At 40.4% G+C, this 27,528-nt stretch overlaps 3 protein-coding genes across 5 annotated transcripts; 1 reads left to right on the top strand and 2 right to left on the bottom strand.

Annotated features, from left to right (window-relative positions):
* Positions 1-1,147: 1,147 nt before the first annotated feature.
* Positions 1,148-8,817, bottom strand: f8a (coagulation factor VIII associated). Of its 2 annotated transcripts, none has more exons than XM_085277067.1 (12): positions 8,664-8,817; positions 8,174-8,220; positions 7,960-8,032; positions 6,023-6,182; positions 5,772-5,840; positions 5,522-5,642; positions 5,307-5,399; positions 4,968-5,032; positions 3,343-3,424; positions 3,193-3,239; positions 1,725-1,780; positions 1,148-1,614 (listed from the first exon to the last, which is right to left on the bottom strand). In XM_085277067.1, the coding sequence occupies exons 1-12, from the start codon at positions 8,720-8,722 to the stop codon at positions 1,533-1,535; spliced, it is 954 nt and encodes a 317-aa protein (XP_085133193.1). In that variant the 5' UTR covers positions 8,723-8,817; the 3' UTR covers positions 1,148-1,532. The 2 variants fall into 2 exon arrangements, with proteins under 2 accessions (XP_085133193.1, XP_085133194.1); XM_085277068.1 differs by lacking the exon at positions 8,664-8,817 and adding an exon at positions 8,581-8,618.
* A 3,826-nt stretch (positions 8,818-12,643) lies between these two features.
* On the bottom strand, positions 12,644-25,658 carry nfam1 (NFAT activating protein with ITAM motif 1). 2 transcript variants are annotated; one of them, XM_085277073.1, is made up of 7 exons: positions 25,465-25,658; positions 18,363-18,591; positions 17,899-18,171; positions 14,543-14,655; positions 13,610-13,723; positions 13,396-13,506; positions 12,644-13,306 (listed from the first exon to the last, which is right to left on the bottom strand). In XM_085277073.1, exons 2-7 carry the CDS (start codon positions 18,454-18,456, stop codon positions 13,244-13,246), a joined length of 768 nt encoding a protein of 255 aa, XP_085133199.1. In that variant the 5' UTR covers positions 18,457-18,591; positions 25,465-25,658; the 3' UTR covers positions 12,644-13,243. The 2 variants fall into 2 exon arrangements, with proteins under 2 accessions (XP_085133199.1, XP_085133200.1); XM_085277074.1 differs by lacking the exon at positions 25,465-25,658 and having other exon boundaries at positions 18,363-18,726.
* LOC146572727 (uncharacterized) lies at positions 21,071-26,133 on the top strand. Its single transcript, XM_085277075.1, has 4 exons — positions 21,071-21,396; positions 23,554-23,690; positions 23,926-24,055; positions 25,621-26,133. Exons 2-4 carry the CDS (start codon positions 23,576-23,578, stop codon positions 25,946-25,948), a joined length of 573 nt encoding a protein of 190 aa, XP_085133201.1. The 5' UTR covers positions 21,071-21,396; positions 23,554-23,575; the 3' UTR covers positions 25,949-26,133.
* Positions 26,134-27,528: the final 1,395 nt, after the last annotated feature.

Here is a 27,528-nt window from a genome sequence, read left to right on the forward strand (position 1 = left end):
CTTTAACAAGAAGAAAAGTCAGTCATTCACCACCATCTTCCTGCGCACTAAAACCACCAAAGTCCTCTTCTCCAGTGTCGGATACGAACAGGCTCAGGATGGCTACGTCATCCACTCTCAGCTTCTTTCCTTCGTTGTCACTTTCAAAACCAAAGATAATCCTCATTGTCATTGTCAGTGTCGGAGTCGAACACCCTCAGAAGGGCCGTGGCGGTGTCCTCCTCTTCATCATGCAGCAGTCCAGCCCTTCGAAATCCGTTGGTGATCGTGGATGTTTGCACACTTTTCCACGCTGTCAGAATCCACCGGTGGAGTTGAGCACAACTTGCTTTTCGCAAGTTTATCGCCGCTCGTCATCCACGACTCCCGCTGAACGCATAGCGCTACTTTGAAGTTTGTTTTTCGCGCTACTTGTACGGCACTATGTTGCCTGGCGGATGGACATGTGACCAACATACCACTCTTGAACCCCGATCCTTCCGCCAGGCAACGTAGTGCCGTACAACAGCGGAACAAACAAAACAAATCGTCTTACGATATCACAAAAATCATGGACAATCTATAGAAAAGCCGCACCTGACTAAAAGCCGCAGGGTTCAAAGCTTGTGCAAAAAGTAGCGGCTTATAGCCCGACAATTACGGTAGTATTAATCTCCTACTCAGCAAGATAGTAAATAATTTAGTCCCAAAATGTTTACCAGTTCCTTTAAGGTTCAGAAAGGTTGATGGAGACTAAATCTTATCATTTAATATGTTAAAATTCTAACTGAGGAGTAAAAAACGACAAATAACATTCCTGTTGTAGTACTTGAACAATCAGGAAATAACAATCCTTCATTTACGACTAGCTGTTAATCGTTATTTTACAGCTAGAAAAAAAAAACAAATACATTATACATCAGTCTATGTACATTGTAACCATCATATATTTTTAAGCTCCTTTTTGTTTTTTTTATTATTGTGTTTACTTATGTGTCTGTAGGGGGCTGCTATCATAAGAAAAGTACATGCATTTGTACAAGTGAAAATTAAGTGACCCAGGGATGGAGGACAGAGGTGTCATTGCACCATATTACAGAACTATGCAGTAGAAGATTTTGTTATATTGGAATTTAAGCCATGTTATGTCATTTATTAATAAAAATGATAAAACAAAGCATTCGTGTTTAATCTACTAACCAGCTGTAAACACAATAAGTTCTTCTACATTTGAAACTTTTACATAATAAAAACATATGACGTGGTCCAGTTTTATAGTCTCCACTCAGATACATACACAACATTTATTCTTAGCTAAGCATTCCTGGCAACAGCAATCTGCACGTCTGAGGACAACAAAGACAGTTCAGCTTGATTTCCAAACCTACGTGACTGAATAAGCACAAAGTTTAACATTTCTCTGAGTCCAAGTTACAACACTGGAGTTTGAAAACAACCCTTCTCCGGGCCTTACAACAGACCCATTCAGAAACAGGAATGTTCCATTATATAAAGTATCGTTCCCAGAGGAAGCGAATAAAAACTGGACTGTATTAAATGCCTTGACCAGACGGCGTGATGCGCTCCTGAACCACCAGGTGGAGAAGATGGTTCTGCTCAGCTGTCAGAAACGGCCTGCAAGGGGAAAACCGCATAAAGCATGTGATCAATATGGAAAATTAAGAATGACAAGCAGTAAAAGATATTTTCTCACATGATGGAAATTAACATTTGTAAATGCTTACCATAGCTCAGTCTGAAGAGACTTTAGAGACTCTGTGTCTTTCTCCTGACACGCCATCTGCAAAACAGATCTGTTGTTATTCACCTCACTAATAAAAACATAACTGCAGATTCAGAGGACCCTGACGAGGCCTCTGACTTGTTAATATTTATTCTCTGTTACCGGCCATTCATTCCCAAAGACAGAGCGTGCTCCTTCGAGAAGAATCTTTCTCTACATTACACATGATTATTTTTTATTAACTTTTTTTTATTTATACAGTTATTTTAAAAAAAAGAAAAAAAAAAGAAAAAAGGATGGCCTCTGTCAATTCTTATGTGTTCCTTATCAGGACGCAGTAAAAAATATTATTTGGTCCATAGTAGGTCTTAAAATTAGGTAAAGACATCCTGAGACATTTCATCATTATTTAACAAAACAGCTAAAAAAACCCAAAAAAAACAGAAGCAGTGTGTGAAAAACATCAACTCAAGATTCAGTAAATTGTAGAACAACCTTAGTGGTGAGGTGTGTGTCCTTTGTTTATGCACAGCTCTCTTAAGTTTGTGGTCTAAACTTTGAGCCTTGTTTCTTTTCTTTTTCAGCCATTCTCTGTTTGAGATTTGCTGCTGTGCTTGGGGTCCAAAGGACACTGTTCCAGAAGTATTGTAGTTTGTTCAGATGCAACTTTGCAAACCCAAGTCATGCTTCCATATTCTGAAAGCAGAGGCTTTATCGTATGCTTTAACTGTATGGTCATGCAATTTAACATGTAACCTGCTAACTGAGCCTATGAAATGCAGCTCTTGGGTTCTTTGCGGTTTCTCTGACCACTGGATAATCTAATCTTGGGATTAATTTGCTGGGACGTCCACTCCTGGGAAGACTGACAGCTATCTTGAATGTTTTCCACTTGTGACTGTCTCACTGCAGAATGATGGACCTCAAATTGTTTGGAATCAGCTTTGTAACCCTGCCTAGATTGAAGGGCAGCGACAGCTGCTTCTCTCACATCATTGCTGATGTCTTCCACATTGGCACTGTGATTATGAATGCTGCAGGCCAACAAACTGCCAAAACGTCTGTGCATTTGATTAGCAGCACCTGGTTGCTTCTTACTCTCTTAATACCTACAGAAGAACTAAAGGTGTTTTTCACACAGTGCTTCTATATTTTGGCTTCTCTGTAAAAATACCGACATGATGTAATGTGTCATGTGTTGCTTCTTTTTACTGTGACTGGGGAAAAAAATGAATATCTTTAGTCTAAGAGGGAAAAATTCTGAGGCAGAAAACCTACACAAAGCTGGCAAACTGCAAATGCTGAAGCAAAAACAAACAAACAAAAAAAGAATCACTTCATTGCCAAAGGAAAAAAAACAAAACAAACTTCAACACACACAATACATCACTGTCATATGAAGGGCGTGAAGACCATTATTTTTCCTGTACGAGACAGGAAGACTCAGACCGTGTTATCATGAAACTCACCACTACGGACTGCAGGAGCAGGAAAACATTCTCAGGCAGGAAGGTCACTGAAACAGAAGACAAAAAACAACATTTACGCAACTTCAATAAGTGCGCAGGATTAATGACACATTATTATACTCAAGTAGTCGAGTGCTGAGGTGAATTTACATTGGCTGTGAGGATCAAAGGACTCCCACGCGTATCTCTCCAGGGTCTGGGCGTGTTCTGGTAACAACTTCTGAGGTGGAGGCTGCACCAAAAAAAACCAAACAAAACCACAACAACGTGGGACCATTTAAGTTCTGCTGCACCAACAATCCTGAATTTTTCAAGATGCACAGTAATTACTGTAAGATGCTGGATAAATAATTAACATTGTCATTAAGTGTAATTGCATTGTTTAAAACAGCTTTAAAAAACTATTCTGCTTTCTAACAGTTCACTGATTGGCCAGCGGAAGGCTGTTTGACACTCAAGTACAGGTGAGTGTTTAAGCTGCTGAATCTATGTGGTTAAAATAAAGAAATGAAACTTTATGCAATGCACACAACAGGTGCTTTCATTATGCTAATGTGTCTCCTCAGCTCTCTCACTCGAGTCTCAGCTCCTCGCTGCGAGAATTAAGTGCGAGAGACAGTGAAGAGACGTGAAACCGGAGGGTCCAAAGCTGCCAAATGAGAAATGCTTGCATTAATAGCTCGAGTCTCACGTCACGTCAAACAGTGTGTCGCATGTGGAGGTGCAGTACTTGTGTCAGGATACATTAGGACCAGCTTTTTCTCACTCTGTGCCTCCTCTCTCCTTGCAGTGCATTTAAAGTACACTGTATTTCCAACTGTGTACTGTGATAGGATGCCACCTGTGCAACAAGTCCAGTTGTGAAATTTCCTCACTACTAAATATTCCACAGTCAGCTGTTAGTGGTGTTATAATGACGTGGAAGTGATTGGGAATGACAGCAACTTAGTCATGAAGTGGCAGAGCACATAAAATCACAGAGTGGGGTCAGTGGATGTTGAGACGCACAATGCAAAGAGTTCTCCAACTTTCTGCAGAGTCGACTGCTACAGACCTTCGAACCTCATGTTGCCCCTCGGACTCAGCCCCTCAGTTCCAGTGAAAGAAACTTAATGCTTCAGCATAACAAGATATTTCAGACAATTTCAAATTCCCAACTTTGTAGAAATAGTCTGTCAATGGTACCTTCCTGTTTCAAAAAGACTGCACACGAGTGCAGAAAGCAAGGTCCATAAAGACAAGGATGAGCGAATTTGGTGTGGAAGAATTTAACTGGCCTGCACAGAGTCCTGACCTCAACCTGACAGAAAACCTTTTGGATGAATTAGAGTGGAGACTGCGAGCCGGGCCTTTTCACCCAACATCCGTGACTGACCTCACAAATGTGCTTCTGGAAGACTGGTCAAAAATTCCCTTAAACAAACTCCTAAACCTTGTGGAATGAATTCCCAGAAAGGTTGAAGCTGTTATAGCTACAAAGGGTGGGTCGACATTATATTAAACACTATGGATTAAGAATGGGACATCACTCAAATTCATATGAGTGAGAAGGCAGCTGCACGAATACTTTTGGCAATATAGTATGTTTGAAGAGTGAATTTAAAGGTATTTATTGCAACTACCTATAAATAAAAACTTGTTAAAGTGCATATTTAGATAAATTTAAACAAATGGCCTGAATCATACCTTCAAAAACACAACACTGAACATGACTTTGCACTCAAGTCTGCAGTGAGAGAGGTTGTTTTAATTATCAGCAAAACCGATGAGCTTACCTCAAGCAACATGAGCAGAAGCACCCTGGATATCTCACATTTTGCCACAATGTCCAAAAAGGCACCTTTGTTGTCAAGAAAGTAAAATTAAAGATGAGAAATTAAGACATTTTTTCCTCTTAGTGCAAATAACATGAAAAATCTGCACAGCAACGAAAAAAAAAAGACAATCACGAGGGAATGCAGCTCTTAATTATCCCAGTTTTCAAGTTGAATTGTGTTAATCAATTTAAGATGCTGGATACAGCTTTAGTTAAGAAAACACAAACTGCTAAGGCTGTAATAACACCCCATCTTTACAAAACTCTGCTAATATCATTTTTTTTATCAGATGCTCACCAACAGGGGTGATGGAGCCTGGTAGCTGCAGTCCTTTCTCCTGACAGATCAGCTGCATCTCTGTGAACACTGACAAAGCACCGTCATAATCACCTGGAAAAGAAAAAAGAAAATCATAAAAACACAAGTAACACAAACTCAAACAAAAGTCCCGTCAGATCCTGTTTGCACAGCAAACAAACTGCAGCTACTCAATCAGAACCGACAGAACTCACGGGTGAGGATTTTACACGTGGCCATTTCTCCCATTGACAGCAAAGCTTCGATGGGTGTTTGCGTCTGTAACTCTGCAGCCCTCTGATAATGAACAATAGCCTCTCCTGGTCTGTTAATCTCCTATTGAGGAAGACAGGAGAGTAACGATGAATCATTTTTTCGATCATTTGCTTAAAAAAAAAAAAAAAAAAAAAAAATCCCCAAAAAAACCAATTCTGGGTCATTTATCCTCAGAGACAGCAGCTTTACCTTGAGCGCGTTGCCAAGTTCCAAACACAGGCTGGCTGCCATCACAGGCTGGTTCATCTCAATATACACCTGCGATTCATTTGTACATCAGAATTCAGTCACTATACAAGAATGTACTCCACAATCTTTTCTCCAGACCCTGATCTAATGAAATATTCCATGGTGAATCTGCTTTATTTGCTGATTTCTTCTGGAGTGCATTTACTGCATCAAACTCTAAAAATCGATTTGAAAACTAGAGCTGATCATACCTTAGTGGCGAAGCTGTAGCAGTTGAGTGCAGCCTGGAGGTGTTCATCAAAGCCTGGAGCCTGCAGTGCCCTGTTCTCCTTCTCAGATGAGAGGAAGAGGCGAGCAGCGTCAGTTAATGCCAGTGCCTCTCCAGGAGCATTAAAGAGAGTCTGCTCACACCTGCAGTCAAGACATCGAGGATGTATAACAACAGCCGATAGGTCACTGTCATGACTATGAATGCTACGCTCTCCCTGTGGGCCAATTAAGACTACTGCTGACCACTGAGGACTCATCACTCCACCGACTGTACCTTTATGTAATAACCTCACATGCTGTTTCTTTGTTTTTTTTAAACAAGAAAAGTAGTGATCTGCTCTAAATATTTTAAGCTAAAAATATAATATTAGATTTATAGACCTTAAAAAACTGATAACAAACATGCGTGCCATTTGAAAGCTAAATAAGATAATTATGACATAATTATAATAACAAAAGTGTGATTTTTTTTTTTATCTAATTGTCCTCATGAGGACATGCTACTTATACTTTTGTCAAAAATTTCATCATTTGTTTCTGAAAAAAATGATAGCGGATGTAGGAAAAATAACTAAAATTGACTTATTACACGGCAGCGTTATGTGGTGAAACCACAATGAGTAACAGAATTATTTTCAAGCTTCAAGTCAGCCCCCTCTTAAAGTCTTTTATGCTTGGTTCTACACTTGAATCTTTTATGACCTGAATGTAGGACAAGCGTGTGAATATTTGATCAATAAACCTGCGTGTGATCCTTGAGCATTTCACCCCAAAATAATGATGATGAGCAAGTTTCTGCAGTTTCCTGGCAGAGATCCCAGAAATTTTGGAAACAAGCATGAAGGATTTACTCACAGTCTTCTACAAGAACATCAGTGAAATCAAGCGCCTCGTTACTGAGTGGAGTGGCTCAGCTCACGAGGCAGAGCAGGTCATCTGCTAATCAGAAGGGTTGGTGGTTCGATCCCTGGCTGCTCCAATCTGCATGCCAAATATCCTTGTGCAAGATACCAACCCAAGAGTCTCACCCATCAGAATATGAATGTGTGTAAATGTTAGGCAGAAAGCGCTTAAAGAAAGAGGATAGAATAAAAGTGCTTGTGTGGGTGAATGAGGGAAGTTGTGTAAAGCACTTTGAGTGCTCAGCTAGACTAGAAAAGCAAAAGTGTGTGTCTGTGTTAAGGCAATAAGTCTGTGTTACTGTATTTGAAATCTATGCATTTTTACCGGTTTCTGCATGGACTGCACAAGTGTCTGGATATATTATGTTATTGAGGAACTGCTCTCCATTCCAGGGTGAGTGCAGTCTGCAGCTGTGCAGTGCACCCTGTTTGTTGACTCAGCATGTTCCAGGCATGTTAGATAGGAAACATATCAGGGTTAATGCTGGCCAAGGAAGTCTCAGGATACACCACTGATCTAGAAAGCCCTGCACTACTCTGGCACTCTGGCAATGACACACCATCTGGTGGCAGATAGCTACATAGCATTAGGACGCAACAATTTATCAGAATTGGTTATCAATTAAAATGCAAAACAATTAGATTAAACGACTAGTACATCCTGTGCAAACTAGTGACAATAGCAACAAGCCATCTAGTTACACAAATTCCCTAGTTGGGACTCTGGTTGTCCAGTCCTTAGCTGTTGAGGCTGGCTAGCTGCTATTCCTGTTGCTCTATGTATGCAGGACAAACGCTGCTGTTCTACATGGTTCTGCAAGAGCATTTTTCTTGTTAGAAGGGAGTTTTTGCTTCCCACCATTGCAAAGTGCTTGCTCATGGTGGGTTGCTTAATTGTTGGGGTTTTTCTCCAGATTATTGTGGGGTCTTTACTTGTGCAAGGTGCTTTTACACCGTAAGGTGCCTGTTGCTGTGCTTTGGCACAATTCAGTTAAAATGAATACGGATCCACTCACCGAGCCATGGCCAGGTTACAGAAGGCAGCATACTGAAGGCAGTCCTGCTGCTTCAGCTCCTTTGCCAGCTGACCTGAAAGCACAGGTAAAGACAAGCCTGGTGACATTTATTCAGCCTCTATCATTTAACAGCACAGGAGAGGCGCTGACTCTTCTGTGCGGCAGTATAGGCTGGATCACAGCATTTACATGGATGGACTAATGTGGCACTCACCAAATTGCTCACTTGCCTCTGCCACATTGGGCTTCCGAAGAAAACGCCTACAAAAGAAAACAAAGTATTTTCACATTTTAAAACATCTTAGATAGCCAACTGTGATACACGCCAGCTAGATAAACATAGAATATCAGTACTGTGGCAAACTACCGGCTAGTTATGGGTTAATAATAATAATAATAATAATAATAATAATAATAATAACGGATTGCATTTATATAGCGCTTTTCGGGGCCCTCAAAGCGCTTTACAATTAGCTGTCAAACAGCACCAACAACTCATCGCTTATTTTTCGATGAACCTGGGCTAAATATCTCAAAATGACCAAATATTTCACTACAAAACGAGCAAATGGCTAACAGTAACGCTAGCTTAGCCTATTAGCACTAGCTGAAAGCCGTTACCTCGCATTCAGTCTAAATAACATTTAGCTATTCCCGATATTCGTCCGTCTTTCTTCTTAAACAAAGCCATTTCAAAGCCTTACTTTTTCAGTTTATTTGACACAGCTCGGTATCTCGCCAGAAAATCGCCCTCCGCAGCCATGATCAATGCCAGGAAGTCCAAGTGACAGCAGCCTCAACTCACGATTTCATTGGTCGGCGTCGGCAATTGCGTGGCGCATGACGTAAAGGACATGCCCAAATGAGCAGTGTTGCCAACTTAGGCTACGTTCACACTGCAGGTCTTAATGCTCAATTCCGATTTTTTGATCAAATCCGATTTTTTTGTCTGCGTGTTCACACTACAAATAAAATGCGACAGCAAACGCGCTCTAGTGTGAACGCTCAAAGCGGCCCGCATGCGCAAAAGAAGACGTCACACACAACGCGCTCTGTTTAGACCCAGAGCAAACTATATTGTTTGACTGATGGCCCTTAATATAAAGACTTCGGACTTCATGTTTTCCAATTTTTGCTTTAAGTTATTTTGTTATTTACATAATAATGTAGATAACCTAATAATGATCCTTATTGCTTCAAAGGATAGTTGCAGATTTATGTCAGAATCTGCAGGTTATGCAGTACAAATAAAATGTTCACGTTTCTCCAACGTTGTCTTCCCAGCAGTTTCACCGGATGGCCAGGAAGCGTTCGCGATGTCTTCTCGGGCGCTTCTTTGGCGCTGATAATTGGCGTCTGTCTTGTATGTGAAGGTTCTCAGTCATCCAGGTCATCGTAGTCAAAGGAGCTTGGCGTCTGTCTCGTGTCAGTGACGTAAAAGATGGATTTAATGCGACTTGACCGTTCACACAGCAGTTGCTTTCTGAAACATCGGATATGTATCGGATTCAGTACCACATACGAAAGTGACCCAGATTGGATTTGAAAATATCAGATTTGTGCCGTTCACACTGTCATACCATGATCGGATATGGGTCGCATAGGGTCAAAAAAATCGGATTTGATGCGCTTTCGCCTGCAGTGTGAACGTAGCCAAAGTCATAGACATCACCACTCCAATTGGTCATCATGATTTTGATATTCTCTTTTTCCATAACAATGAAATACACCTTGGACAAATATGACACATCAATATTTCATTAGTGTTGTCACATCACATCCTGTAAGCATCGTCTGTCTGTGTCTTTTCCCTGGAAATTAATATTTCCAGCCAATTTACGCAATCCATCAACATGGCTGGAGTTATATACAGTCTGTATAAGTGTGGTTAATCTAATGAACATTTGTAAGGAGATGGCAGTTACTGTGAATTCACAGCAGTTACACAGTGATTAGTAATAAACAGCCAGTGAGAGTGAGTGGATTTAAGAAAGTCAGTGACTCAGGTGTGTCGCTTGGTTTGTCATCTGTTTGTGAGACTGGTGGAGACGTAGAAATCTTTTGTTTTAAATCTTAGTTAGGAAGATTCCTGTTTGAAAACAAGCACTTTCTGTGAGGAATGCAAGAAGTACATCTGCAGAAAGCACATTTTGTCCAACATGTGGACAAAATTGAAAATGTTGAGCATTGAAAAACTGAGAACGTTGGGCAAGTTCAAAAGAAATGTGTTTGTAAGAACGAAAAACCAAATTGTTCCTAAAATAGTTATGGAAAGTCACTGTTGTATGTCTGTGTTCTACATGTTTATCTAATGGAAAATAAAGTTGCTATTGTTTTATTGCAGTTTTTGGATAATTCTGAGTGGATTTACACAGTATGGGTCAAAATGACCCGCAACAAAATCAATGTCAATTGTTTGTTCTTCAACATAATACAAGGGTTAATTTCCAAAACTTGCTTATGATCTTCAATTTGTAGCAGATCCACTATCACACAGCAGCTGGAGCAGTCTCCAATGGAGGTCAGTCCACTACTACCATAGCCTACTACTAGATTAACTTGTGACACATCTGCACCTGCTGCTATGATCACATTGAGTAGAGGCTGAGTGGCTGCACTTACCCCTGGTACATCCAAATCTGCCCACAAACATGTTGACAGATGCAATGCCAGCAATGTGGATTGTCAACACTAAAAACAATCAGTAAGCAAAGACAACAGGGATCACTTTTTTCTGTTTATTTAGCACCCACAACATTTGTCCACAACACTGTGTGGTACCACTTTCCACAGAAGGTGCATTCAATCTGCAAGATTGAATGAGATTGTCAGGGTCATTGTCTGACTGTTTATTACTAATCACCTGCAGTACATTCACAGTAACTGCCATCTCCTTACAAATGTTTATTAGATTAACCACACTTATACAGACTGTATATAACAACCAACTCTGAAATGTTCGTTTGCAGAGGGAAGACACAGACAGACTATGCTAACGACATGTGGTGTTACAACACTAATGAAATATTGATGTGTCATATTTGTCCAAGGTGTATTTCATTGTTATGGAAAAAGAGAATATCAAAATCATGATGACCAATTGGAGTGGTGATGTCTATGACTTTGTGTATATAATTTGGGATTTTGAACAAATGTAGGCCAATAAGGAATATATGATATCATTTCATTCTTTTCAAAGGTTTATTTGCATGACGCACAAACAGACACAATTGAAAGGTACAAATGTGCATGACACTTATTCAAACGTGGTGCAGATGTGTCACAGGTTGATCTGGCTGTAGGCTGTGGCACTTGGCCAGAGGTGGCGCTGGTTGACTCGACTCCATGTTAGTGCACAAAGTAAACTGCTCGCTTTAGTTGTGAAGCAAAAACGCTGAATTCGGAGAAATAAACCGTGCGAGGGGAACGATAACGACGACAAGGTTCTCCCGATCGTTTACTCTTGCTGTCCTGTGAACAACATCGGCGTGGTGTTACTTGTTTGCTGTTTTTGCGATCGCGTCGCGCATGAGGATATCACCAGGTAAACTCGCCACATTTTTATACATTTTGTTGTTCAACAGCATCAAGACTGACGGAGTGTGTTTGAGACAACCTCACAAGTGTCACAGATGACACATTTGGCGTTTTTTTGCTGGTTTGTCGGTAGGAGCTACTGAAACGCAAGACTGCCACACATCTGTTCGACCAACGCCAGTTGATCTAAACGCCAGTAGATCTGGAACACCGGTCCAAACCCGAGTAAAGGAGCAGGGTTGGAATTGTGACATTAAAAAAAACAATAATTGCTAAAAGAAATTTAATTTGTAGTTCTAAATAAACTCTAAATGCATTTAGGACGTTTTTTACTCACTTTATGTCTGTTCCACGATGTTATTTCTCTCTCTCCAACAACATAGGTTACAATTAGATTAGCATGACCAATTATGCAAATTAGGCGATGACGTCATTTAGCGACTTCTAGCGACTTTTAGGACAGCCAATAGCGATTTTCCTTACTGAGGAGTTGGCAACACTGCAAATGAGTAGAAAGGCTACAGCTCCGGACAGAAGCAGGTGACAAGAGACACATTTATTGAAAATCAGCTACCTGTTACCCACAGTTTCTAAGGTGAGAAGAAGACATCAAACACTAGACTCCACTTGGAAAAAAAGTGGAGATACATCTGACCCTTCAGTTGATCCATGTACTGTTCACTGAAGCCTCATCAGAAATGGTTTCAGTGGAAGGTGGCTGTTAAACAGCATTGTTAATGAATGGAAAAGGGGAGAAAAGGCTCTGGTGTGCAAAATTAAACAAGAACTGGACTGAAAATCAGTGGCCACAGGTCTTATAGAGTGATGAATCCAAATTGGAAATTTTTGGTTTAAATCATCATCAGTACGGAGGAGCTTAGGAGAGAAGTACAACAGAGAGTATGTGCAGCCATGTGTATAACACGGCAGAGGCTCTGTCATGGTTTGGGGCTGCCATTCAACTGGGGGTCAAAAATGAATGAAACTATAAACACAGGATTTTGATCTTTCACGCAAAACCATTTGGCATCTGATTGTTAGCTACTCCATTTTTGAGCATGAAAGTGATCCCAAACTAACTGAACTAAAGGAAAACCAGCAATAATAATATTTAAAAAAAACAACAACAACACACACACACACACACTGTCAGTTATGGAATTGATCTCCCCAGAGACCAGACTTTATTCCCACACCAACATTATTGAAGCGGTGTGGAATCATTTCAACAGAAAATAGAGCAAACCCAGTCAACATCCAAAGAAGAGCATTGAACATCCATCAAGATGCCTGGAGAACTATTCCTAAAGACTACTTAAAGAAATGACAAGAAAGTTGAGCAAGAAATTTCAGGCTTTGGTGGAAAATATAGGTGCTCATACTGAATACTGACTTTTAAGCTCATTAGAACTGTTCAAACTCTCTTTTTGCCTTGGCTGTTTGAATAAATTGGTGCACAAAATCTAAAGAAATGAGGTGTAGCTAAAGACTTTTACATAGTACAGTCGTAGTATTTAGTGAAAACCTTTAGTACTTTTGATACACTGTGCTCATTCTGATGGGAATGCTTCTGTTCATTTACATTTTTTACACACTTTTAGAAATCTTTGTGTTGTACCAAACTACTTTTACTTTGCATTTGTGGTTTTTGTTGATTTTATTGAAAGATGATTCTCTCAGTGTCGCTGACACAGATGAGATTAAAGTAGAAAAGCGCTGGATTATGATCCCACAATCACGAGTTGATCTAAAAGTTCTCATAAACAGACTCAAAAACACCTTCATCCTTGTCTTTTGTCTTTTGCGCTGCCTGTGGAGGTAAAATGAAAGGCAGGTCAACATTTACGCGTTTTATTTTGACACCACGTTATTTTGAAAAGACACTCAAAGTTCGCTGACCTTTTTGGGTGGTTCCTTTTTCATGGGTTTGGCTTTGTCTTGGTCATTCTCTCTTCTGGCAGGTGAGCTGTCCAGTACATCATAAATAGACCTGGGACGAGGCTCTAGACTCTGAAAGAGATCTTCATGTCAGTGTCCAAATAAATGTTGGAAATGACCACATGAATGTAAGGAAGTTCAGGTGAAAGACACTGATGAGGAGAGAGGTGCTCACGGCATAGTAGGACTGAGCTGCTGTTGCATCCAAGCTATCGTCCTCCTTCTTTGTCACCTTCTTCTCTTCTTGGCTTTGCTTTAGTTTTTTCTCGCCAGTTCCATGTTTCTCAGTCTAAAGATGGAGTTGGATTCATCAAAAAAAACCAAAAAACAATCACAGGTGTGCAACATACAAACGAGTAAAACACGAGGCTTTCTTCACAGCTGCTCCCTTTCTAGTTTTTTGTCTTGTGTTTGTATTCAGAGTTTATGGCGCTAACTTCATTTTCGCATTCAATGCACTTCCTGTATAAGAGCTCAAGTCCACTGGGACTACAAAAGAAGCACAGCCACTGATAAGATGAAGAAATTGAGCATGTTGCAAATCAGAGTATTAGGTTTTCTTTGGCTCAAATCAGTGTGTAAATGATTATAATTCAGTAGTTCAGTAACAGCAGTCCCAGTGCAGTTTATGAGGCAATAAAGACATGACAAAACTGGTGGCATGTGACTATTTCCATTAATCTGAGTTGGGTTTTGTGATTGAGACTGAGATGACACTGCCTGATGTTGGACAGCTGTTTGTTATTGGCAGTATAATTGTTCACACTTATTAAACTTAAGTATAATCAGGATTAAATCATATAATCAGTTTCAGATGAAAATTCTCACTGGGGCATTTTAAATTCCAACTTATAACTTAATCTAGAGAGCATGCCTCGGGTTGTGTGATTACTCATGTGATTAATAGTGGGTCAGTGACCCTCAGGACCACGTCCAAAGGGGACAACCATCCCACTGAGGTTAAATACCTTTGTTTGTAGAACTGAGCAAGCCTGGATACAGTTAAAAATTTGTCAAAATATCCCTCATTAAACTGTGACACAACTCTGGTGTGTTGTAACCTGCTGTTTCTTAACTACTGCTTGCTTAACAGCAGGATCAGTCTTACCCAATGTCCTCTGAAGACATACACCGAGCCGAGCACACTGAAGATCAACAGCACACCCGTGAAAATGGCCATGATGATGAACTCTGTGTTAACAGGTTCCTTGTAGCCTTCATCTGGAAAAACCACAAAGACAAAAAAATAAATACATTAAAAAAAAATTATGTCACCCTGTGGTGGACTTCATCACAACTGGATAACATGCAGATCAAATGGCCTTTGGCGTCTGTTCTGGCTAATTTCTCAAGACGTACAAGGGTTTCCAAAAGAAGATTCAGGACCTTTCAAAGGGTCGGAAGATAGATCTCAGGGATAGCAAAGCTACTGGAAGGATAAGAGAGAAAAAATGTTGTTTTTATTACACAGAATGCTGTTTATTTATTCTTTTCTGTATGAACTACGCAATACTTTTTCATCAGTACGCATGCCCTTCAAGAACCAGTGGAAAATAGCAAACTGTATATGATCCCCCTTCGTGGGACTGTAAGGATTTGAAAGCCTATTCTTAATTAATTCACCTTAAAGCTGTGTTACAACTTATTTTGATTATTGCTTGTATTTGTAAAGGATGCAACTATAAAAACTTCTTATTTTTAGTGTTGTTCAATAGCAGCAAGGTATCATCGTAGTTCAGCCACTGACCCCACCAACCTCCTCGACACTAATAATATGTATCAAAGCAGCCCTGATTCAAGCATCTTAATCTTATTTTCAAAACATGTTTTAACTGCCCTGCCACTGCAGTAGCTTTCTTTTGAATTTATCGTGTTCATCTGTGACAGGATCACAGATGGACGCTGCTTCATTTGAAGAAAGAGGAAGATTTAAAAAGAAGGAATAAGAAGGGAAAGTTGAGAAGTTACACTCATTGTATGATTACAAACAGTTATCTTCATGTCCTGCATGTCTTTAACAGAGAGCCTTTTAAACAGATTTACTCTTTAAAAAAAAAGAAATCTGAAAAAATGCAGTGAATCTGTTTCTTAACCCTCCTCTCGTGTTAGGGTCGGCACCGACCCATTTTAAATTTCAAATGCATAAAAAAACCACATAGATTTGTTTATTGTATCAAGGCTTTTTGACTTTGTCAGGAACCTCTATTTCTACAAAATAAAACCAAAAAAAAAATATTTTCACTAAATTATAAAATGCCCTAGTTAAAATTATGACCTTTGTGTTGTTAGGGTCGGTTTCGACCCAAGTATAATATTATGAGTATAAAGCAATAATTAAAGCCAAAACTGAAATCATAAGTGCACTGTCAGCTAAAACACTTACAGCAAGCACCTCTCCTAATCATATGAGCTTTAGGGGATTCTTATTTTGCATGTTTTTTGCAGTATACCTGCACAAAAACAAAACAAAATAAACACGGGCATGTGAGGTGAATTCACTATTTGAGTGGCCATTTGACTTCCAGAGTGCACATTTACAATTTGCAGCATACAAAAAATGAGAAGAAGATTCACAGTGAGCCAAGTTCAGGATCATATTTTTGGTGAAAATGAAGGAGAGGACACAGAGCAGCATAGCGATTCAGTTGGGCAGGTTTCTAAGGAGGAAGACAATGTGGACTATCATCCAGAAGACACAGACACATCTGATCAGAGGTGGAGGTCGCTGGTGCTGAAGCTACTCCTGCTGAAAGATTCAAGTCCAAAAATGGTAAGATCTTTTGGAGCTCAGTACCTCATGATGTACATGGCAGGGCAGCTGCTGCAAATGTCATCAAAATGACCCCTGGAATCACAAGGTTTGCTCTGACCAAAGTCAGTGACATCAAGAGATGTTTTGAGATATTTATGCCATTGTCACTAGAAAGAATCATCATTACTATGATAAACCTTGAAGGAAAAAAAAGTCCATGGCGACATGATGAGGAATACCTGGATGCTTTCATTGGTGTTCTTCTTGCTGGAGTGTACAGATGCTGCAATGAGGCCACTGATCGTCTATGGCAGGGGTGCCCAATCCCAGTCCTCGAGAGCTACTATCCTGCAGCTTTTAGATGCATCCCTACTCCAACACAGCTGAATCAAATGAATGGCTTGTTATCAGGCCTTTGCCAAACATGATGGCATGCTGAAGAGGTAATCAAACCATTTGATTCAGCTGTGTTGGAGTAGGGATGCATCTAAAAGCTGCAGGATAGTAGCTCTCGAGGACTGGGATTGGGCAGCCCTGGTCTATGGGATGCATCGACAGGCAGAAACATTTTCTGGGCAACGATGTCACTTCACACATTTGATATCATTTTGATTCAAGAGTCCTCAGATTTGACAACAGAGAGATCAGACCGAGGTCTGACAAGCTTGCTCCCATCAGGGATGTCTGGGAGAGATGGGTGCAGTTTCTTCCACTGATGTTCATCCCAGGGCCAGTGACAGTGGATGAACGTCTTGTCCACTTTTTGAGGAAAATGCCCCTTCCGGCAATATATACCCAGTAAGCCAGGGAAAAACGGCAGAAAAATCTGGGAAGCCTGTGATGCAAAAACCAACTATGCCTGGAATGTACAGATTTTCACAGTCAAAGCTGCGAGTGGCACTCCTGAGAAGAAACAATGAAAATGTGTGGTCCTCCATATGACCACTGGACTGCAGGATCAGCTGTGATATTTTATTTTATTTTATTTTTTACCAGATATGACCACGGACAAGAACTTCACAAAGGAAACTGAGGTGAAGCTGTATCATTGGGAAGTGATAAAAAGCCCACAATTACCCACGGCTATAACCAAAACAAAGGAGGAGTGGACTTTTTCTTTTTTTCAGTTTATATTAAAGGTCTACTGCTGAAAAAAACAACCTTTTTTTGTCTTTTCTTGATGTAAATGTCTATGGGTCGAAATTGACCCGTAACACCATAGATGTCATTTTAGTTATTAATCTTAAAATGAAAAAAATCAATAAAACAGATTTATTTAAGAGATGTGTCCTATACCCCTCAGTAATACTCAGGTAACACAGAAACCTTTTATTTATTAATATGATTCTCTTGAGGTTAATTTTACAATTTTTTTAAAATTGAAATCGAGGGGTACAGTGACAAAAAAAGACCCAGAGGCCCACGCCAAAAGTATTAAAACCAACATTTTCATGGATAAGGAAGCCTAACAAGGTAACCAAGAGATGAGAAACAAATTGGATGATAACTTATTGTTTTTAGTATATTTTATAGCTGATTTAATTCACGGGTCAAAACCGACCCGCTAACATAAGAGATGATAACAGAAAGCTAACACGAGAGGAAGGTTAAGGCAGGTCTTCCTTCCTTAGAATACTTTACTGCTGAGTAACTGTGATAAAGATGTCTTATAGTTGGAGCTTTCATCTTCATTTTCTTTCTTTTGGACTAACCTGTCACTCGAAGAAACCAATCCACCTTCACCGTTTGATACTGGCAGGAGTAAAGTCCTGAAAGCTTCAGGTTTTTCAGCTCCAGATGCCAGGAAAATCTTTCCTGTTTGGTATCCATTGTGGGGATGGTATTATTGTATATTGTTTTGTTTTTTGGATCAAAGCATGTCAAGCAGCCATCTTCCGTTTGGTTTACTGCTTTGATCAAATTGCATGTAATGTTGAGATTTTCACCTCTAAAGGCCACAAAGACTTCGCGCTCCAGACTGATACCTGTGAAAAGACATGTTAGAGGTTCACATTAGGGCTGAAATGACTCAGCGCTGGACACGAAATAAATTTGCTGCAGTTCATTTATTCTCCGATCTATTTCTAGACTACAGGGTTAGTCGCACACGTAAGCAACAGAAAACACTCATCCCAGTCAAATAAATATCAGTCACAACACAAATGTGGTGGCTCACTTGGTGAATCCATTGCTGAACAGACAGTGAGAAGGAAAAATGCAGGTATCCATGTCAACTTGAAGAAAAGGGTCCAAAACGGTTGAGATTCCATGGTGCGATTGGATAGTTTGATAAAAGTGTCTGTATTCTTTTTCGATGACAATGTTTTGTGACTCTATAGACTGTTGAAGTTCCTCTTTCTGCCAAAAAACACTTCCCCAAAATGTTTGATGGACACTGACGCACTCTAAAGGGAACAAGCAAAAACAGCATTTTACATGTTAGTCTAGGACATGGCACACAATATTAAAGTCTAAAAACACTAAAGGTTAAAGACTTTTCACAGGCAACTCTAAAAGTTTTTGTTTTGTCCAAAGAAAGACTTCTCCTGGTTGCAGTTTGCTGTTACGTCAGCGTCTGGATGGGAAGCAAACTGCAGTTTTGGCTTTCGTCCACAGTGAGACAGTGTTGGCGAAGTAACAGTGAGCCACGAGTGCGCACCTCGTCATGTGGTTTTCAGACAACAGCAGAAAGAGAAGACTCGAGCAGGGAGCGGAAATAAGTGTGTGTGTGTGTGTGTGTGTGTGTGTGTGTGTGTGTGTGCGTGTGTACATGGCTGGAATTTAGCTGAAGGTGACAAATTGCCTTTTGTTAATGTGAACCAGCTGTCGCGGGTTGTGTGACTTCTTCACGGCAGTAACTCTCTGCTGATTCGCTCTCTCTGAAGCTGCCAATGGAGATGTGCAGATGTTAAAGTGTGGCAGTTATTGTTATTTAACTCCATTTGTCTTTTTTGTTCCTACGCCCTCCTTCTTCTCTCCACCCGTCCACCTGACTTTTTCAGCGTTTCCTTTCTGGAGAGATTACCGTCCAACTCTGACCTCACCTCAGCCCACAGCATGAAAACAGACATAGAGAGGGGGAATAACATCTGGATGCCAGTCACTGAGAAATAACTCTTTCCATTTCATACCCACTATAATGCACTTCTTATCTCTCCTCCTTCCTGGGGAGTGAAGTATACAGTAAAGCCACAGATAGTCAGGTTTACAGGAGCACAGCACAAAAGGGCACTTAACCTAAGAGGTCCTTTTAAATCTGACATGCAAACAAGTGCCTCACTGGAATTCTGAACCAGTTGAACTGGAGTCACTGTATTGCCTTTTTAGCTTTAATCGGTGCACTGAGAAATGAGGTTATGTGCCTTTAATATACTGGATTGGACTCCTAACATCCCCTGAGTTTAAAAGTTTCCAGTGCTGAAACAAAGGTTTAATGAACTACTAGGCTTTGCTGAGGAACTTTACTTAGCTGGTGTTTCCCTTTTGACGTACATTAGCCTTCTGCTCTGTAATATTATATAAGGAAGATGTTCAAGTTTTGATTTACTGCAACTACTACTGTATTTTGTAGAGGCCGTTTGGGTAAAGTGAACTTGATGTCATGTTCAAGAAACCAAGTTGAGATGATTTGCACTTTGTGAACTGGTGCATTATCCTACTGGAAGCAGGCATCAGAAGCTGGGTACACTGTGGTCATAAAGACATGGACATGATGAGCAACAACACTCAGGTAGGCTGTGGTAGCCACCACTCAGATAAATGTTCTTCATACCATGACAACACCACCAGTGTGAAATGTTTACACAGGGATCCATGCTTTCATGTTGTTTCCACCAAATTCTGCCCGAACTATCTGTTTGCTGCAGCAGAAATCTACATGGAGTTTCTGAAATATGAAATAAAATTATTTAGTTCGCTTTTCTTCCCCATTCCAATGCTCAGTGTGAACTTCAGCAGGCTCTTCGGATCATGTCTAAAAACCTTAATGGGTGATTAAACAACAATTATAAGTCCTTAATTACTTGTTAATGTTAAATCATTTGAATCTTTATCTCAAAGTTTAAGGGAAAATTATTTATGAGCACAGTATTAGTAAACATATTGGAGTATATTTTATGCTTATACTTTATGCTCGCTTTAAATGGATTTATCTATACTTAACGTTACGTGTTACAGAACTTGAATACTTTCCTGCACTTAATCAGATTACATAGAGGAAGTCAAAATGACTTCAGTTTAACTTACTGCAACATTTTCCACAATTATTTTTCATTTGTGTTTTTAGCATGCAGATAACAGCTTCTATTTCTTCACAATATACATATTTTATTATTATGACTGTAAGAGGATTTTAGAGACGCTGGAGGATGAACATCAAACAAATTACAGAGAAAATATTCTTCAACATATTAAATAAAGAAAACAAACTAATGCATGTTATGTATATATTGTTAGTTGGTTTAACCTCTAAAAATGCATTATATTTTGTATATTTATTCTTAATTTACAGAGTAAGTGGGTCTACAATACAGTGTAGAGTAAACATGCAGGTTTTCTATTAAAGTTTACTAGAAAAGTAAAAGATGTTTCTCTTGTTTCTCTGTTTCTGACATAAATACTAGCAGCAGTTGCTTCTTATAGTTGAATATCGCTGTGTGGAGGGCAGAAGGTGTTAAACGGTCAGATAAAAAGGATTTGTAACATTTTTAAGGAGACCACGGTGCAGAGATGTGATCCTCCAGCAGAGTGAGATTACAGTCTCAAATATACATATACCCACGCTGAAGATGAGACAGAAGGAGTACGGGGTAAATCACATCTCAGAGAAGAGGATGTGCCACACATCTGGCAGCAGCTGGATTGCAGAATTTGTCTGCATGTGATATGCATGAGAGGGAGAGAGAGAGTTGGAGGTGGGCGTGTGTTGGGGTCTAAAAGCTAGCACAGCTCCCAAACCCTAAACTTGTTTTAAAAAGAGCTCTGTACCGGACCTGCCGCACACTCTTCTCTTAATTATCCCAAAGCTGGGAGAAGAGGGTGGAGAGAGCGTCGGAGAAAACAGGAGAGAAGGGAGAAGAAGTAAGTAGAGGGACCGTGGCAGCGACAGGGTGGAGAGGCGAGAGGAGCAGAGACATCTGGTATTCAAACCGCATGGGAGAGGGAGAAGGACTTCCTGCTGAGTCTTAAAAGCATCATCATCATTTCAAGTCGTGAGTATCGGCTCATTTGCTTATTTTTCCGAAACAGCTCCCAGCTTGTGATACTTCTGCCGCTGCGGCATTAGTTTGCAAAGTTGCAAAGTGTTTTTGTTCCAGCACAGCCACAAACCATGATCATAACAGGTGACGGCTGGTTTGCGTGGTGCTGTTGTGCGGTTAATTTTCACTCCTCCTTTGATCAGCCTCCAAATTCAGACCTCCTGAGAACATTTACAATACCTCAGCAGTGAGTCATCGACTTATTACTGTCCAGTATGATTCACAGATCTGTCATATGGATGCAGTGCTGATGTTTTGCTTTTCCCTTTGCTTGGTTGGTTTTCTGGGCCGCCTGCCTTTAGCATTTCTCTTTTCTTCCCCATTAAAACTGGACTCTAAAAATCAAAAACTTGCCTTCCTTTTCTTTTTCCTAACTGAACTGCTGTTGCTCTCTCCACACACACAGACAGGTCCAACTGGAAAAAGCCTGTTTTCTTCATCCCTTCAGTTCGACAGGGAACAAGATTTTTTTGGTTCGCATCCTGCCCCATTATCAAGTAGCTGTGTTGTCATCAGTGGGGTTTTATTGGAGGGAAAGCAGAGACGTACAAGTGTTTTTACACGTCTTCTTTTTCCCTCTGTGGATCCTGGATCTGCCACAGTGACTGGGAGTATTACACGAGTCTCCAGCTTTCTAACCCCACCAGTGATCTTTTTAACCAAAAATAAGGTGCTGTTGGACTCACCGGATCAAGCTGTGGTCGAAACATCCATAGTTTGATTTTATGAAAAAGGCTGGAGATAAAGCTGCCAGACAAGAAGTGAAGTCGCATTGCATTTATGCTTTGAGCTATCAGTCATACTCACAAACATTTTTGTATTTTTTGGTAATAAAGTACCAGGTTCTAAGGCTTTTTGGTAAACTCTATACCGGGGATGTCAAACAGGAGGCCCAGGGGCCAAAATTGGCCTGGGAAAGACTCCAAGCTGGTCCACTGGAAAGCTTTGGAATATATGAAGAAAGGCATAATTTTGGACTGTATTTTATATTATACAGCTTTTCCTACTGATAAAGACCTTCCCCACCACGATTCATACTCTAACAAAGGAATGAAGTAATAGATAAACAATCAAATGACAGAATTGTTCCTGTTTTTTCACTATTGCATATAGTAATTTATTTATTCATTTATTTGTATATTTATTTATTATTTGTTTTTTCATCAGTATGCCTCCAAAGTAAAAAGTAAAATAAATACATTTTAAAAAAATAATTTCATTTTCTGTGAATTAACATAAACATTTTGCTTCAAAATTATTATAGGAGGGTTACAGAATAATTACAATGAGCTAACTTTTTTCATAATTATACACATTTATTTCTTACAGTTTAAGTGAAAGATGTCTTTTATTTACTAAGACAGTAACAGTTATTACTGGCACACGTGTGCCAATTGACCCAAAGACTGTATATGAAAGATGCACATAGCCACTGCAAAGTCAGCCCAGTAGCTGGCGAAGTCCCACTATGCCTGAAGCTGAGCATTGTACTGTTTTTACTGTTTTCAAACAGGACAGATCATTTCACAGAGAAACAGAGAAGCTGAACGGGGACATAATTTACCTAAAATAGCTTAGATTATGGTTAGTAAGGGCAGTTTTAAACAAGCGGGAGTAGTCTGTTTATTTTGTCAAAGATTTCTATACAAAACTATGATTTCCAAACAGAGGAGGCGCCTCCTGCTGGCCATTAGAAAGAAGTGATGTTTAAGACACTTTTGATTTGGTTTACTTTTTGTACTCAGAAGCTACGTCTATCTTTATCAACAAATTTTCTTTGATCACTTTTCCATTTTTTAAGCAGTGATTAGTCTTAGCACGGGCAGATTCCAAGAAATTGTCCTAACTGAGACAATAAAGTAAAATATAATAAAACAAAAACAGTAGCAAAGTTGCACATCGCACTGGCAAAACACACACACACAAAAAAAATGCTCGCCTTTTCACTAATTAGTGGCACATGAAGTTGCTTTGATTTCCACACATCTTTGTCGGCGATGTAAACACATTTTTTTTCTGCTTTAAAAACAAAGAGGGGAAAAAAAGGTTGGTTTGAAAAATAACTTTGACACAGGCACATTTGTTCTCTTCTTCTTCATCTTTTATAAGGGGGAGCGTGTATCTGCTCGACATGGGCCCTCACTCTCTGTTGATGGCGCTGATGGTGGTTGCCACAGCAACTGGGGCCTATGCAGCCGAGGAGGAGAATGAAGTGGATTACGGGTACTGGAACTACAGAGAGGGAGGTATAAATCACAAGCCTGTGTTTGATCTATTCTGTTTGGAGATACGGAGCCCGTAAATCACTGTGCGTTTGAAGCCGTGAGCTATGGCAGCTGAATGAAACGCAGCAATCCGAGACACTTCAGAGAAACAGTTCTTGAACAATTAAAGCACACGCTTTCTTCATTTTCATGATTCATACAGGATGTTTTGTTGTTCCATAAATTGAAGCCTGATGGTGTCACGCTTCGCTTTCAGCTGAGAGCGTGAATGTGGCCTCAGTGCGCAGTGTGACCAGAGTTTTAGATGCCTGGGGAAAACGCATCTTCAGTGAGATCAAAACTCTGCTGCACTCACAGCCCAGCACGCTGCTGCCCGACTACTCCAGGTGGGCCTAACCTTTATCACCCATCATCATGATGTCTAATCAGCCTGAGGTTTGTTTACTCAGTTTCTGAGGATTAGACAAAAGAGTCGCTTTTATGTGATTAGATGACTACTGTTTAACAGTATCTGCTTTTAAGGCAAATGTTTATTTCTTCAGCATCGTTTGTTGGCAAGAAGAGTTCACTCTGTGTTTTTTTATTTTTATTGAGGCTTGTTTTAGTCAGCCTGGGAGATTTCATATTTTATTAAGACCATGTGAACGCATTTCCCATTACTTTGTAGGGTACACCAATGCCCTGCTTGTTGACTGCTTGTTAATGCAAACCTCTAACTAGACAATCAAGTCTGTGCATTTAGGGACGTAGACATGGTCGAGGTGGCCTGATAAAGTTCAAATCAAGCATCAAAATGAGGAAGAAAGGTGATTTAAGTGACTTTGAAAGCACGGTTATTGATGCCAAATGGCTGGTCTGAGTGTTTCAGAAACTGCTGATCTACTGGGATTTTCCCCCACACAGCCATCTCCAGGGTTTACAGAGAATGGTGCACAAAAGAACAAATATCCAGTGAGTAGCATTTTTCTGGATGGAAATGTCCTGTTGAGGCCAGGGATCAGAGGAGAATGGCCAGACTGCTTTGAGCTGATAGGAATGCAACAGTGGCTCAAATAAACACTCGTAACAACCAAAGTATATGCAAAAGAGCATCTTTTGAACTCAGCAGAAGACCATATCTGTCAGCTAAGAAGTTGAGGTAAAATTAAGGCTAATATTTGCATTGCTTGAGTCTCAACTTCTGCTGTGAAATTTCAATGGCAGGATCATGAAAGCATGAAAGCGTGAATCCATCCTACCGTGTATCAGTGGTTTGGGGCTGTAGCTGCTGGTGGTCTAATGGTGTAACTGTATTTGGCACACTTTGGGCCCCTTAGTACCAACTGAGCATTGTTTTACACGACAGTATTGTTGCTAACCGTGTCCATCCCTTCATGACCACAGTGTACCAATCCTCTGATGCTGCTTCCAGCAGCATAACACACCATGCCATAAAGCCGACATCATATCAAACTGGTTTCTTGACACTGAGTTCATTGTGTTCAAATGGCCTCCAAAGTCACCAGATCTCAATCCAAGAAATCTGCAGCAGCTGTCTAATGCTATCATGTCAATATGGACCAGGCAATAGCAAGATATGCCCAGAAAGTTTCCACCAGTGCATTATGTATATACTCACCATTTTATGAACTGGATTACTTAAATTAAACTTTAGCTGAACTGAAAAAAAGAGCAAGTTTTTATTCTAAAGTGAGATATGAATGAACTGCCACAAATGTATTTTGGGAGCATCAAAAGTCACGAGAGAGTAAACCAATCCAATTTGAAGACGAACAGGAGCATTTCTTACTCTCACCTCAGCCTGTCTTTGCCTCCTTTGTCTCCTGTAACCACACAGATTGCTTTGGATCAAGTCTTTCAAGACTTTATCCACAGTCATAATTAATTTCATACAGCGCTCCATATGTGTGAGCGGTCCTCTGAAGTTAACCGTCCTCTGTTCCTCCTGCAGGGTGCGCCCTCTGTCCGAGTCTGTCAACGACCTCTTCAGGGAAGTCTCTCTGCTGCACCGACGCATCGCCGAGCTCTCTCATCGCCTAGCAACGCTGGAACCATTTCTCCGTCGCTACGGCTACCAGGGGGAGGATGCGGAGGATGAGGAGGAGGAGGCGGAAGGCAGGCGGGCTCACAGCCTGAAAGGGAAGGTGGCGAGTCTGGCCCGATACACCCCGAGGAGCGCAGTGAGCGTGAGCCCGCCCAGAGGGAGCAGGGTGGTGAGGAGGAGGCGGGTGAGAGTCCTGAAGAATAGGGGAGTGAAGCTGGTCAAGAGTGACACATAGATGGATGGACAGAGTTGGGGGCGGGGGCGTGCGACGGAAAGAGGGAAAAAGTTGGAGGCTTTGTTGGGTTTACCGAAACGAATTATAAATCCCTTTATAAACAGTGTAAAGTTTCTACATATGCAATATAACCTCTGATTTTTATTAGTGAGAGACTAAAATTCTTTAATAAACTGTTATCACCATTTCATTGCGGTTTTTGCCTCATCAGTTCCACTTCTCATTCTCTCTTCTTTTATTTTATGGATCACCTCAACTTGGGAAACAACCTTACACAAACCTAATTGCTGTTCCAGAAGCTCTCTGCTACTTTAGCCGCACTGTATCTAATCCGTGTAGATTGATTAGATACAGAAATAATGTGACGGGATAATCCAAAAAGCTGTCCGCTATCAAGGACGGTTGAGAGCTAAAGAAACTGATCACTAAACAAAACCGAATACATCAGCCAACAACTAAATTATCTTCTTGTTGTTAGTGGCTGTTTTATGTTTATTTAAGGTTCACTTTCAAAGGGCTATTTATAGAAAGGTTAGAAATCATGCCTAACGAGTAGCACAATGTCTAGAAATAAAATAACCATTACATCACTTTTAAGCCACGTGATTCCTATTGTTTTTATTAAAGAGCATTCCAACCCCCCCAAACGAAGCAATACTCCCACGCCACCTCCTTATTGGATTGAATATAATATATTACAGCGCGCAAAATGCAAGGATGGTGTGCGCGTAAAACAAGAAGAAGAAAGACTTGTTTCATTAGGTTATTGTCAAACCTTTCTCTGGCATGCCCCCACTTAAGGAAGTCGAAAGAAGTTCACACCCCACTTTTTTTTTTAAGTCTCTCGCACTTTAAAAAGAGAGGGTCTCTATTTGATTTGACTGAAATAAAGGTGCTTATCATGATAACCAACACAGCGATAGTCTACATGCAGACAGCACAAGTCCTTGAAGTTCACAGTCGGGTGTAGCATCTAAAGGATAAGGACACATTATTTTTCCCACATATCTGTAACTAGGCATGGACAAATGATTTCAGGGAGAGCGAGGAGTTCTTATGTGAGGAGGAACAAGCAGAATAATTACATAATGATTTTATGTAAGAAATCGAACAGAAGCATGAAAATCGTCGGGGTTTCCGTCTTTCTTCTAGACCAGAGTAACTCACCGTGAGTCATGCCTGCAGAGGACATAATAAAAATGGAGGTTTGTAGACAATTTGGCTAAGTTTTTTTTTTAAATGCCCAAAACAGGAAAAAATACACCCTTAAAATAAGTCCACAGCGCAACTAATTTTATTCATGGAAACATTAAGTGTGCGTTACTTGATTTAATATTCAAGCCTATATTTATTACACAAATAACCTTTGAAAGGCAGACACCTAACCGCACACATAGGGCTGACGGTGAGAGGCGTGGACGTCTGCAACACTGCAGACGAAGGCTGTTCTCCTGGTACCTGTGCGTGTCCCAACAAGGCGGATGCCCTGTTTTTGCCACAGGGTGTCAGTGCTCGTCTGCCGCCGTAATCACACGCGGCTTTACACCGATTCACGGAGGCTGATCTTCATTTATTTATTT

The sequence above is a fragment of the Mchenga conophoros genome, linkage group LG6 (assembly GCF_057382185.1).
Source record: "Mchenga conophoros isolate Kocher_MC1m ecotype Shallow Benthic linkage group LG6, M_conophoros_male_GT1.1, whole genome shotgun sequence".
NCBI classification, from domain to species: Eukaryota; Metazoa; Chordata; class Actinopteri; order Cichliformes; family Cichlidae; genus Mchenga; species Mchenga conophoros.

Bases quoted from the DNA above. Each gene is read 5' to 3' on its own strand.
- f8a (XM_085277067.1), bottom strand. From the start codon at position 8,722: ATGGCTGCGGAGGGCGATTTTCTGGCGAGATACCGAGCTGTGTCAAAT. The intron at 8,033-8,173 runs GTGAGTGCCACA...CTGTGCTTTCAG, and splicing joins AGAGGCAAGTGAGCAATTTG to GTCAGCTGGCAAAGGAGCTG. The intron at 6,183-7,959 runs GTGAGTGGATCC...TCTTGACTGCAG, and splicing joins TGTAACCTGGCCATGGCTCG to GTGTGAGCAGACTCTCTTTA.
- nfam1 (XM_085277073.1), bottom strand. From the start codon at position 18,456: ATGGAATCTCAACCGTTTTGGACCCTTTTCTTCAAGTTGACATGGATA. The intron at 18,172-18,362 runs GTGAGCCACCAC...GTCTTTTCACAG, and splicing joins TTCAGCAATGGATTCACCAA to GTATCAGTCTGGAGCGCGAA. The intron at 13,507-13,609 runs GTGAGCACCTCT...GATCTCTTTCAG, and splicing joins CAGCTCAGTCCTACTATGCC to AGTCTAGAGCCTCGTCCCAG.
- LOC146572727 (XM_085277075.1), top strand. From the start codon at position 23,576: ATGGGCCCTCACTCTCTGTTGATGGCGCTGATGGTGGTTGCCACAGCA. The intron at 23,691-23,925 runs GTATAAATCACA...CTTCGCTTTCAG, and splicing joins CTGGAACTACAGAGAGGGAG to CTGAGAGCGTGAATGTGGCC. The intron at 24,056-25,620 runs GTGGGCCTAACC...TTCCTCCTGCAG, and splicing joins CTGCTGCCCGACTACTCCAG to GGTGCGCCCTCTGTCCGAGT.